The sequence below is a fragment of the Mastacembelus armatus genome, chromosome 3, assembly GCF_900324485.2.
Source record: "Mastacembelus armatus chromosome 3, fMasArm1.2, whole genome shotgun sequence".
In the NCBI taxonomy this organism is placed as follows: Eukaryota; Metazoa; Chordata; class Actinopteri; order Synbranchiformes; family Mastacembelidae; genus Mastacembelus; species Mastacembelus armatus.
Window position 1 is genome coordinate 4,988,253 of NC_046635.1, and position 11,675 is coordinate 4,999,927.

At 38.1% G+C, this 11,675-nt stretch overlaps 1 protein-coding gene across 1 annotated transcript; it reads left to right on the forward strand.

The window, feature by feature from the left end:
* The first annotated feature begins 2,483 nt into the window (after window positions 1–2,483).
* Window positions 2,484–5,163, forward strand: cyp19a1a (cytochrome P450, family 19, subfamily A, polypeptide 1a). The gene is made up of 9 exons (XM_026319956.1): window positions 2,484–2,667; window positions 2,787–2,937; window positions 3,028–3,182; window positions 3,274–3,438; window positions 3,558–3,672; window positions 3,758–3,866; window positions 3,959–4,121; window positions 4,390–4,631; window positions 4,841–5,163. The coding sequence occupies exons 1-9, from the start codon at window positions 2,505–2,507 to the stop codon at window positions 5,111–5,113; spliced, it is 1,536 nt and encodes a 511-aa protein (XP_026175741.1). The 5' UTR covers window positions 2,484–2,504; the 3' UTR covers window positions 5,114–5,163.
* Window positions 5,164–11,675: the final 6,512 nt, after the last annotated feature.

Consider the following 11,675-nt stretch of genomic DNA (forward strand, 5'->3'; position numbering starts at 1 on the left):
TATCTCCCCTCTCTCTGTCTGTACCTTCTGCAGGTGTCCCTGTTCCTGGAGCTGTATATTGCTGATGTGCAGTTACTGGCCCCACCAACTCACCCCAACTGGTCGAGGCAGGTGGCTGCCCAAATTGAGCCCGGTTCTGCTGGAGGTTTTTTCTGGTAAAGGTATTTTTTCTTCCCCAAGTGCTGCTCATAAGGGATTTGTTGGATTTCTGTTTGTTTTTTGTTTTTTTGTTTTTTTTTTTGTAAAGTGCCTTCAGATGATTGTATTGTGATTTGGCACTATACAAATAAACTTAACTAGATTGAATTTATTTAAAAGGCCAAATCCAACTCAATATCTATGCAACATTAATGTCAGATTCAGGTCTTGTGTTGTGTTGACTTGTGCGTAGGCTTCTGCCTGAGGCTGTAGGTCACTGACAGCCAGTTGCTGGACAGCTTGAATGGCTCCAGTAGACGTGTAGGCACTGAGGTTGTTCCTTTGTTTGTCTGTTATTCATGTTGCACTATGCTCAACCAGTTTAGACTGAAAACAAAAAAACAGAGACACGCAACTATTTCTTACATGGATCTCTATAGCGACAGAGTGCACTACAGGGATGTTAAAGATGATTTCCTATTTAAACACATTAACATTTGCAAAGCTTGTAAATGATTTTGTTCAAGTGAAGATCCATTAAAATGAATCATGTGTTATAAATATGTAAACATGTCCACAAACTCATCTCCATCTCTGACCTGTTTTTGACCTCTTCTGTTCTGTGTCCTCCTTCCTGAGGTGCAGCTGTTGGGAAAGCAGCCTTATCTCTCTTCTAAACACAAAGCTGAGAGGTCCATGTCCCTCCTGCTGCTCTAGGGCAAGGACAGTCGGATGATCTGAAGTATCTAAAGACTTTTTTCTTTTTTCGGTCCATAACTTGAACTGATTTTACGTCTGTTTTCATGAATAAGTTGCATTTAATGAATATGTGTGAACAACCTGAATTTGAGATATATGTTAACTCTTCAGACATCATACATGCTCTGACATTTCACTGGCATTTTCTTTAGCTTTCTGTTAATCATGTTTGGTCAGTTCTGAACAGCTTCCTACACATGTGATGGAGACAAAGATGTGTTTGACCACAACACAGCTCAGAGATAAGGTTACATTAACTTCTGTTTTCAGGAGAACGGGGGTTGTCTCTGCTTAATCATGCAGAACAATCTAAGTCTGAGCCATAATACAGGGCAGGGCCTCAGCACACAGTCGACCATTTGAACAGCGCACATTCTTGGACTTGAATGTGGGTGGTGAGTGAATTCACAACGAATGAGTAAATGGAACAAGAGCAGTGACAAACAGTATGAAGTCTCTCACAAACAATCACATAAAAAGATATGTAAAATAAAATAAAAGGTTTAAAAGTAACTAGAGGTAGGTGACTTTATTGTTCATAAGGTGTTTTATTCAAAAGTCTGACAAAATAACAGTAAATATGAGAATATACTTAAAAGTCTGTATTACAATGTCTTTTTTCCTTCTGATGATCTAGCTTGGGTTAAATGTGTAGCAGTGTGTTTAGTACATGTGTCTTAAGGACGCAACAGAGGGGAAAAAGACAAAAAATACACTGATGCTAAGTATTGTGGCATCAACTGAAAATGTGTGAATGAAAATCTGTAAATTTCCACTAAATGTCAAAGCTTTAGTCAAATGTTCTTCACTTGTTTTTAATTCATAAAACACCAAGATTTAGTTTCAATTTTGGTAAAGATAATAACTGAAAAGTATACAGTATATACACATTTATGAATGAATAAGAAGAAAGAGTTGCAATAGTCAGTGGTTTCAAAACCTGTTATGGTTATGTTGCCATAAATCTAATGATACAGTCTGATGCTTCACAGCTCTGCTTCTCCATCTGCTGGTATGAAATCTAAAATTTGGTGAATGTTAACCTATGCAATTCATACAGTCTGGGTATCTGGCTGTATACAGTATTAATATGTCACCAATTTTAAATGAAGAATTTAAGTAAAGAGAACAGTACTGTCTGGATGTTTCTTGCAGAAACTATTATTTTCCTTCTGCAACACAGATAACTGTAATAATGATAATGATAATCTCTGTAATTATAATTACAGAGATTTCCCCTTACACTTACCAGGTCACAGCCTTTTTTGTAAGATTTCCAACCACTTTCTTTTGATATTGAAAGGAGGCTTGATACTTGCTTTTCATCAGCAAAATGTTAAACATACCCCATATTAGAAGCTTGTGCCAACACTAAATCGCACCTCAAGAAGTCCTGTTCACTCAAGGACACAGGCACAACTCCAACCCTTCAAGGTTACAAGTATATTATTTACCTTTTATCTCCTCTGTTGTGGCTTTTGCATTACCCTGACCTGGCTTGTAACGAGCTCCAAATGCATATAAAGGGCCAACTTTCATCACTGCACATTTGTTTTAAATGTGCAGTCTCTTTTCCTACAGATCTGAGCACTGAGTGTGAACAGGCAATGATTCCGGTAGGTTTAGACACAGTATCGGCAAACCTGGTCTCCGTGTCTCCAAATGCCACAGCCATCTCACCAGGCATCTCGATGGCAACAAGGACCCTGATACTGCTTGTTTGTCTGCTGCTGTTCACCTGGAGCCACACAGACAAGAAAAAGGTACCAGGTAGGTTTGATGATCATACAGCAGCTTTACACTTTGCTGTTTCATTTTTGACAGGTGTGTTTCTTTTTCAGTGAGTGGGATAAAAGGCTGAATAAATGTATTATCATTTACCACAACAGGTCCTTCTTTCTGTCTGGGTTTGGGGCCTCTTCTGTCATATGTAAGATTCATCTGGACTGGTATAGGCACAGCTAGCAACTACTACAACAAGAAGTATGGAGACATCGTCAGAGTGTGGATAAATGGAGAGGAGACCCTCATAATCAGCAGGTTGGTCATCTCTGCTAACACTGATGAATGAAGTAATAAATAATCAATCAAATTTTAGTGAACTGATAATAACCTAAAGTTTCATTTTAGGCCATCAGCGGTGCATCATGTTCTAAAGAATGGACATTATGCTTCACGTTTTGGGAGCAAGAAGGGACTCAGCTGCATTGGCATGAATGAGAAAGGCATTATATTTAACAACAATGTGGCTCTGTGGAAAAAGATACGCTTCTATTTTGCCAAAGGTAACATTCTAACACAATAAATGTCTGACTGCTTCAAGTTTAGACTTTGGGTACAGATTTTTAGTAAGGATTTTTTTTTTCCCTGTGCCAGCCCTCTCAGGACCAGGGTTGCAGCAGACAGTGAATGTGTGCGTCTCCTCCACACAGACTCATCTGGACGGACTGAACAATTTGAGCTATGTGGATGTCCTCAGTTTTCTGCGCTGCACTGTGGTCGACATCTCCAACAGACTCTTCCTGGGTGTGCCTGTCAATGGTGAGTAGACATACATATTTATTTTATCATGCATGCTGTAAATTGTAGGAACTGCGAGTTTTTATTCATTAGCTGAATTTATTTTGCCACCATGCTGTGTTTATTGACCTGGTATGCAGAGAAAGAGCTACTGGTGAAGATTCAAAAGTATTTTGACACATGGCAGAGTGTGCTGATCAAACCAGACATCTACTTCAGGTTTGAGTGGATTCACCAGAGGCACAAGAGAGCTGCGTGAGTCATATTGTCCATATTTTCATGCTTTTTCACACAAGTTATTTATTTTAGAAACAAATATTATATATCATTTATTACACAGTCAAGAGCTGCAAGATGCCATAGAGAGCCTTGTACAACAAAAGAGGAGAGATATGGAGCAGGCAGATAAACTGGACATCAACTTCACCACAGACCTCATTTTTGCACAGGTCAGTCTGTGAATTGCATCACTGAGTTCTTTTATTTTTTCTCTGTCACATAGAATCTGTCAGCATATTGACATTTTTATGTGTCTTTACAGAACCACGGTGAGTTGTCTGCTGAGAATGTGACCCAGAGTGTGTTGGAGATGGTGATTGCAGCACCAGACACTTTATCCATCAGTCTCTTTTTCATGCTGATGCTCCTCAAACAGAATCCAGATGTGGAGGAGCAGCTGCTAAAGGAGATAGACACTGTTGTAGGTGAGTAAGGAGCCAAGATCCACAGACAGTGACACTGATAAAATATAAGAGAGGTTAAATGCTGCCTACAGATTTAAACATTTTAGAAGCATTCACATGCAGCTATTACCGTATTTGGTGCACATCACTGTCATGAAGGGAGGATTTGTTGTAAGGTTGTTGTAATAGGCTACATTAGTTTTGTCTATAATAAGTGTACCTAATAAACTGCCAACTCAGCACATTGCAGCAGTGATTGCTATTCATCATTGCCACTGTCTTGCTATAGGTGAGAGTCAGCTTCAAAATGGGGACCTTCAGAAGTTGCAGGTGATGGAGAGCTTCATCAATGAATGCTTACGCTTTCACCCGGTAGTGGACTTCACCATGCGTCGAGCCCTGTCTGATGATATCATTGATGGCTACAGGGTACCGAAGGGCACAAATATAATTCTCAACACCGGCCTCATGCACCGGACAGAGTTTTTCCTCAAACCCAATGAATTCAGTTTACATAACTTTCAAAAAAATGTAAGTTGGTGTATATTTTTTGAGAAGCCAAATTATATCCTCAACTTCTTATAGATCACTGTTGTCAATCAAATCCAAACCACCGTCAGAAACTCCTGATTAAGTAGATATAGATTGTTGTCTTTCTCTTTAAGATGTGAATATTTATGTTATATATAAGCCAAATTTTCACTGTGTTTAATTAACTATCTGTACTTGCCCTCCTCCAGGGTCCTCGCCGTTACTTTCAGCCATTTGGCTCAGGCCCTCGTTCCTGTGTTGGCAAGCACATCGCCATGGTGATGATGAAATCCATCCTGGTGACGTTGCTCTCGCAGTTTTCTGTTTGCTTTCATAAGGGTTTGACCCTGGACTGCCTTCCGCAGACCAACATCCTCTCCCAGCAGCCCATAGAGCACCAGCATGAGGCTGAACATCTCAGCATGAGATTCTTGCCCAGACAGAAAGGTAGCTGGCAAACATTTTTAAACACCAACCTTTAGTTGTACCTAGGAATGTAGACATATCATATGCATATATATGATTTATGTTACTTCATAAATGTTTTCTAATGACTGTACAATGCAAAGTTTTATATTCTGGTATGTGTTAAAATTGTTTTTCTACTTGAACGATCATGCACTATGTTATATGTGAGTTCAGACGTTAATACTGAAGTAAATGTAAATTTGTGTGCCATTCTTTTTGAATGTGTTCTCATCTTTTCTGAATGTAATCAATACTACAACATATCTGAGCATTTTTCAGGTAAGAAACTGGTCATTAATGTAAAAATACCTCTATTCTTTTTTAAATAGAGTAATAACTTGTTTAAGTTATATGCTGTTTCCTTTTTTGCATTCTTAGATGCATTTTACATCTAAAGGTGCTGTATTAATAAAGTATCGTTTCATCAATAGAGCCCAGCGTTGTATGGATATCTGAACTCCATCTGAAATTCTAGATTCTAATATTATCTCTTTTTCCCTTTTTTTGTACTTGTAAGTATTGGTCAGAAGGGGGCACTGCAACACATTACACAATGAGATGGTCTTTATCTCCAGGATAAGCAAATCAGCTAGTTTGCTTATGTTCAAATGCTCTGCCTTTCAGCAAATGTGGAAATATATCTCACACAGACGCTTCAATTTGCATTGCTCCCACTCATGCTGAAAGACAGCACACAAACTTGTTAGTTTGACTGTCGTTTAGAAAGCTAGGAAAGTAGATATGGAGGTATAGTGAAGAAAAAACTAAGAAAATATACATTCAGATAAGGTGTCAACTGTGCAGTTCCTCCAGAGATGTCAGCAATCAGCTGTCTATCAGTGATGCAAGAGTTGAAAATAAAACACTCTCAATCGCAATTTCACTGACACACCGGGGAGCTGCTTCTGCTGATTACGGTGAGATGAGGAGGGTCTGTAGGGAATGAAAAGCACAAGCAATTGGTACACTAATCAATATCAGCAACCTATCTTTCCATCACCTCAGCAAGCTATTTACCTCCTGTATGTGGGAGCTATAAGTGTAATGTGAAGTAAGTGAATGCATATAAATGAGAGATGTGTTTTTTTTTTCTTGAGTGTGTGTCTGTGTGTGCGTGTGTCAGAGGCTGTTCATTGCAGCTGTCTTGGGTATAGTGTATGAATCACTGTATTGTCATTAACCTCAGTTGCATTCATGTCTTCTATCCAGATGGAAATGATCACATGCACTGCACACTTGAGCAGCTCTGGCTGTGCTTTGTTAACTGATGCCAGTAATAACAGTTAAGAATTCAGTCATTAAAAATTGGATGTAAATAGAGTAATACTGGAAAATATGAAACGGAATTTTCTGTTGCTGAATTCCTTTCATATGCCACCTGTTGCTCTTCTGTCAGTTAGTTTTTTTTCTTACAGTGACCCTGATGTGTGAGTCTGTTTCTAGGTTAAATTGAACAACCAGCTGTACACACTGTAGAGGATGATGATAGCTGGTGATAATGGCAAATAGATGTCTCAACAGAAGTGGAGATTAAATTATTGGAAGAAAATATGTTTTTTCAGTTTGAAAGTGCCATTTTCAACAGCATGTCACTTTTGTTAGCACTTACTATAGTGTGCAGTAGCTTACGGCTAAAAAGTCTTAATTATCACGTCCTTATGTAAGAGCCTAAAACTGTCATTTTCTATCTATCTATCTATCTATCTATCCACTTTTACATTTTAGGCCTCCGAGCAATGTATGTGGCCTGTTGTGTCTCACACTTAACATTTTACTAGCAGCTCTGTGATGCTGTACTGACACACCGGTGCTTTAAGCTAAATGCTAAAGTCAAGTTCTAACACACTCACAATGACAATAGTAGCTTGTCAATGTTTAACAGGTAGAATGTTTCCAATGCTCACCAATTTAGCCTCTTTAGCATTGTAGGATTTGCTAATTAGTACTAGGCAAAAAGTGGACACTGGCAAAAGTGTGATTCAGTTTGCAAGTATTTGGTCAGAAGTACTGGACAAATAAAAACTTTTAGATGAAAAGTTGCTACTCACTCATAGCATTGTCTTTGTTAAATTGCACAGCAATCCACATTAAAGTTGTTGAGAAAATGCAGCAAAACTCTACATGAATGCCACTCAGTGCATCCCCAGAGTCATTAGGACTTTGGCTTTAGAAATTTGGCTTTCTGACACAGGTTCAAACAGCTTCTGATGGTCAAGACATCAGTTTTAGGGCTAAGATTAATAGAAGGTTTTAGTTTGGTGTTCAGATATGGGCTAGGTGTTTTCATTTAGATATGATGATTTAGGTAATCAGCTGTAGTCAATGTATTATATCATGTGTTTTCACAAAGGTACCTGTACAATTGTGGATGTGTATGGGAATATTTTAAGGGGAACCGAATAATACTTGTAGTTTCAAACAGTGTCAGTGTTGCCGGCTTTTGGTGCAAAAATTGTTGGGTGTGTGTTTCTGTTACTAGGGTTACATTTTCACCATGCCAGGGTATTTTAAAGTTAGTTTTTTCATATGTTTGACTTTATTTTAAGGCAGAGCACCTCTGAGAAAATAGGCACTCTGAAAATCTATATCAAAGAACTGCATTTTACCTGGACCAGAAAGAGGAATTACTGTGAAGTCGTAAGGTTGCACTTTGCCTCGCAACTTGCCTTGAGAATATGACTGAAAATATTCAGTCTGCTCTTTCTCTTAAAGAAGTCCATGGTTGTTCATATGTGGTTTTGTTAGTCTCATGTTTTTTTTTTTCCATCTTATTCCATCTATTTCTATTGCTGCATGACAGATTTATAGAGGCACGATGCCAGACAGGTTTTAAAATAACTCAGATGTAAGCGCCTCATAGCAAAAAGTTTAGACTGTCCCGCCTCATGCTCTGGCAATCAGATTGTCTTTCTCACACACACACACACACACACACACACACACACACACACACACACACACACACACACACGCACACAAATTATGCTGTAATAAAATTCTCAAATGTCACTGGCCACATTGTCTCTGTGTTTCAGTGCACTGCTGGATTACTGCTTCATTAAAAGCGAGACTTGGTTGCCATGGAAACATCTACCAGAGAGAGCAATATGGCAATGTACTCATATCTCTACATTGTCGGTAAGCTGTCAATGTGAATTGTACCTCCTACAGTTAGAAATGACACTGTTTCCATGATACTGTGATACCCTAGCTGGTGTGGATGTTTCTCAGCCAGGCTGGTAGGCTACTGTGTGCTCATATGAACCACACATTTCAGTGCTTTTCATAAGGACAAGGAAACTTGAAACAGGAGTGAATTCCTCTCATCAGGCCAGTGTGCCTGAAGATGCCCAGACTGGGCGACTTTCTGGCAGTAGTTCTCTGGATCAAAGGCAAACTCTCACTTCATAGCCTTTTCAGCTCCCTTTGCAAAGTCAGCTCATTTGTTTGTCATTGAACATCAGAGGAGAGTGATGGCGCTCATCATTACAGGAAGTTCTTTTGTCTGTCCTTCTTATTTTAGGCCCTTTTCTCTGTTGGTTTAATGTAAGCCAGTGTGAAAGTTTCAGTTTGACACTGCAGAGTTTGGTGTCAAACATTGATGCTGTTGTTTCACTTCTGTTTCTGTGTCTTATTTGTAGAGAAAACAATGGGATTCAAAACATCACAAAAGCATTCACCCAGCTCACTGAGGATGGGTTATAGATAGATAGATAGATAGATAGATAGATAGATAGATAGATAGATAGATAGATAGATAGATAGATAGATAGATAGAGAGATAGATAGATAGATAGATAGATAGATAGATAGATAGATAGATAGATAGATAGATAGATAGATAGATAGATAGATAGATAGATAGATAGATAGATACTTTATTCATCCCCATGGGGGAAATTCAGATTTGTCCTGCAGTTCTTATATTAACTTTAACTTAGAGATTTCACTATAAAACATTTCAAATATAATAAACAGATAATATAATACAATACAATACAATAGGGTTATTGTCAGTACTGAACAATAATGTGGTACATTTACTCAACTACTGTACTTTTAAATTCAATAATGTGGTACATTTACTCAAATACTGTACTTTTATATTTATATTTTATGAGTATTTACATTTTGTTCTACGTTTTCTTAGTACTCGACTATTTGCAACAGTGTTGGAGTTGTTCATTATGTCACGCACAGACTCGTGTTCAGCCCACACAGATTTTTAATACACCAAAAATAGAGGTGCAGTGATGAAACAACAGTTGCTATAGGAGAACATAACTTCTTACAAATAAACAATTTGGTCCTTTCCCCAGTGTTAAAACACAAAAACATTTCATTTCCAACACATACAGTAAAGACTATTTGTTACTACTTTATGCCTCTTTATTTTTCTATGCCATAGCATTTTTGAAAGAGATATTATGCTTTTGCTGAGCTACGGTGTAATGTACCAACTCGTAACACAGCAAATGATCAACCTACAGTATTTAAAATGTAATAAATCTGCTAAACAAAGCTCTGGTTTACTCCCACGTTTCAAAGACATGTTAGGTAAACCAGTGCCTCTAAATTGCCTGTAGGCATGACTGTAAGTTTAAATGGCTATCAGACCTGTTACAGACTGGTGACCTGTCAAGTGTACCATGCCTATAGGCAAATGTGACCTGAGATGCTCCTATCCCTTGTGACCCTGAAAAGGATAGATAATGGATGGATAGAATATACGACATTATACATCACAGCATCTGCTTTAATTAAAATAAAGCTACTTATTAATTCAGCAGCAACAGTCTTCCTTTAATATGGAATATATTAGAGCGCTCTAAATAGACCTTTCTGCATAAGGACATTTACTTTTGACATTTTGTGTTTTACTGATAATTATGTTTCTATACTAACTCAGCCAAAACTGAAGACGTCATATGAAAAGGCCAGAGGACCCAAACTGTGGTCAAGAATAATGATCTGGTGTTTGGGTTCTCATAACTTTTGGCTTAAAAAAAAATTAACTCTTCTGAACAAACCTTACTTTGATGTGTCTCGGTCTCAAGGCTGTTTCTATTCATACACTCTCCATTTCTCATCAGGTCAAAAAAGGGGGCACAGATTCATTGCTAAGATCAAAGTAGCACTGTTTTTGATATTTTTGCCATTTCAATATTGCAGAAGAGATCCATGCACACAGTGTTGAAGATAAGTGAGCCCTTGGCACTTGGCGGGCAGGCTAATGCCATCTGGTGCCCAGTGTTCATGCTGTGCAACAGTCAGCTGCACACCTGGGAGATCATATAGCCTGCAACTGTTGCCGGACCACCAACTGCACGTCCACCTGCCCCCTCGCTTGTGAATCTGAGCTTTATGATGTCTCACAGATTGTAGACATCCTGAGATGGTTTTTACACATTTTACATGGTATAACAGTCTGCCATGTTCAGTGTCTTGTTTTGTGTTTTTCAGCATAGTGTTTCCCAGAATGTCTCTGTTTCTTGTTTTCAGCTGTGTGGGAAAGAGAGTAAGATTTGTTGTAGTGAGTGTTCCAGTGAAAGTTACAACCCCTGAAACAAACACATTGCTGCTTTAAGTGGGTGGACAAACTGATCTATCTTCTTCCACAATATATTTCTCTCTGCATAAATTGTTGAATACGTAAAAACAAAATGAGTCAACAAACTTTGTTTAAAAATATTTAGTTGGGCTTTTCTGGGCCAGCGGAATAAGAACCTGACAAATGATCCCCTTTCAAAATTGCAGTGGTATAATTGAACAACTAGTCCAATATTTAGTTCTCTTTTCTCATGAAGACATAGCTGGAGCTTTAGCTCCTAAATGTCTTGTGTTCACCAGCTAAACTTGTTGGTCATTTGTTACATACAGTGAGTTTATCAGAGCTTTTTTGTCTTTTAAACCAGCTGCCTGTTCTGGAAACAAAGTTCATGAGAGCAGTGAGACTGAGCCAAAAAACAGTAAAGATATGGGCTGTAAAACCAAAACAACAAGACACTAGAAATAAACACAAGTAGTGAGTTATAGCAGCTTCAAATATACACAGTTCTACCATGTTTCTTTTGGATACTTTACAGTGAAATTAAAGTAATGCCAAGTTTAGCATTATTGCATTATTTTCCAAAATTTCCCAAAATTTCTACTTCGGTCTACGACTTCTCAGGCAGTCATTCGATCCTATCATTTAAACTTAAAATATTTTTTAGAACACTCCCCATTATCAATCAACAAAGATGTAAATCAAAAAATCTGTGATTCGCAAGATTTAAGTCTAAAGAATAGGATAGAATGGCTAAAAAAAATTGATATTTTTTAGTTGCCCATTCAAGGACACACTAACAATTTTAAGTTGACCTAAAAATGGCCATAAGCGTTACACAGTCCAACCCGAAAGACAAATACATGTTAATTGTAACAGGCAAAAGGTCTGAGATAGTGAAAGAATACGTGATAAACATGAGTGGGACAGTCTGATACCAGTAAGGAGGCTATTCCAGAGAAAATGGCCATGGTAGGAAAAGGCTCTGTGGCCTGCTGACTGTTTTTTACTCTGAGATCCCTCTGACA

Bases quoted from the DNA above. Each gene is read 5' to 3' on its own strand.
- cyp19a1a (XM_026319956.1), top strand. From the start codon at position 2,505: ATGATTCCGGTAGGTTTAGACACAGTATCGGCAAACCTGGTCTCCGTG. The intron at 3,183-3,273 runs GTAACATTCTAA...TCCCTGTGCCAG, and splicing joins ACGCTTCTATTTTGCCAAAG to CCCTCTCAGGACCAGGGTTG. The intron at 4,122-4,389 runs GTGAGTAAGGAG...GTCTTGCTATAG, and splicing joins GGAGATAGACACTGTTGTAG to GTGAGAGTCAGCTTCAAAAT.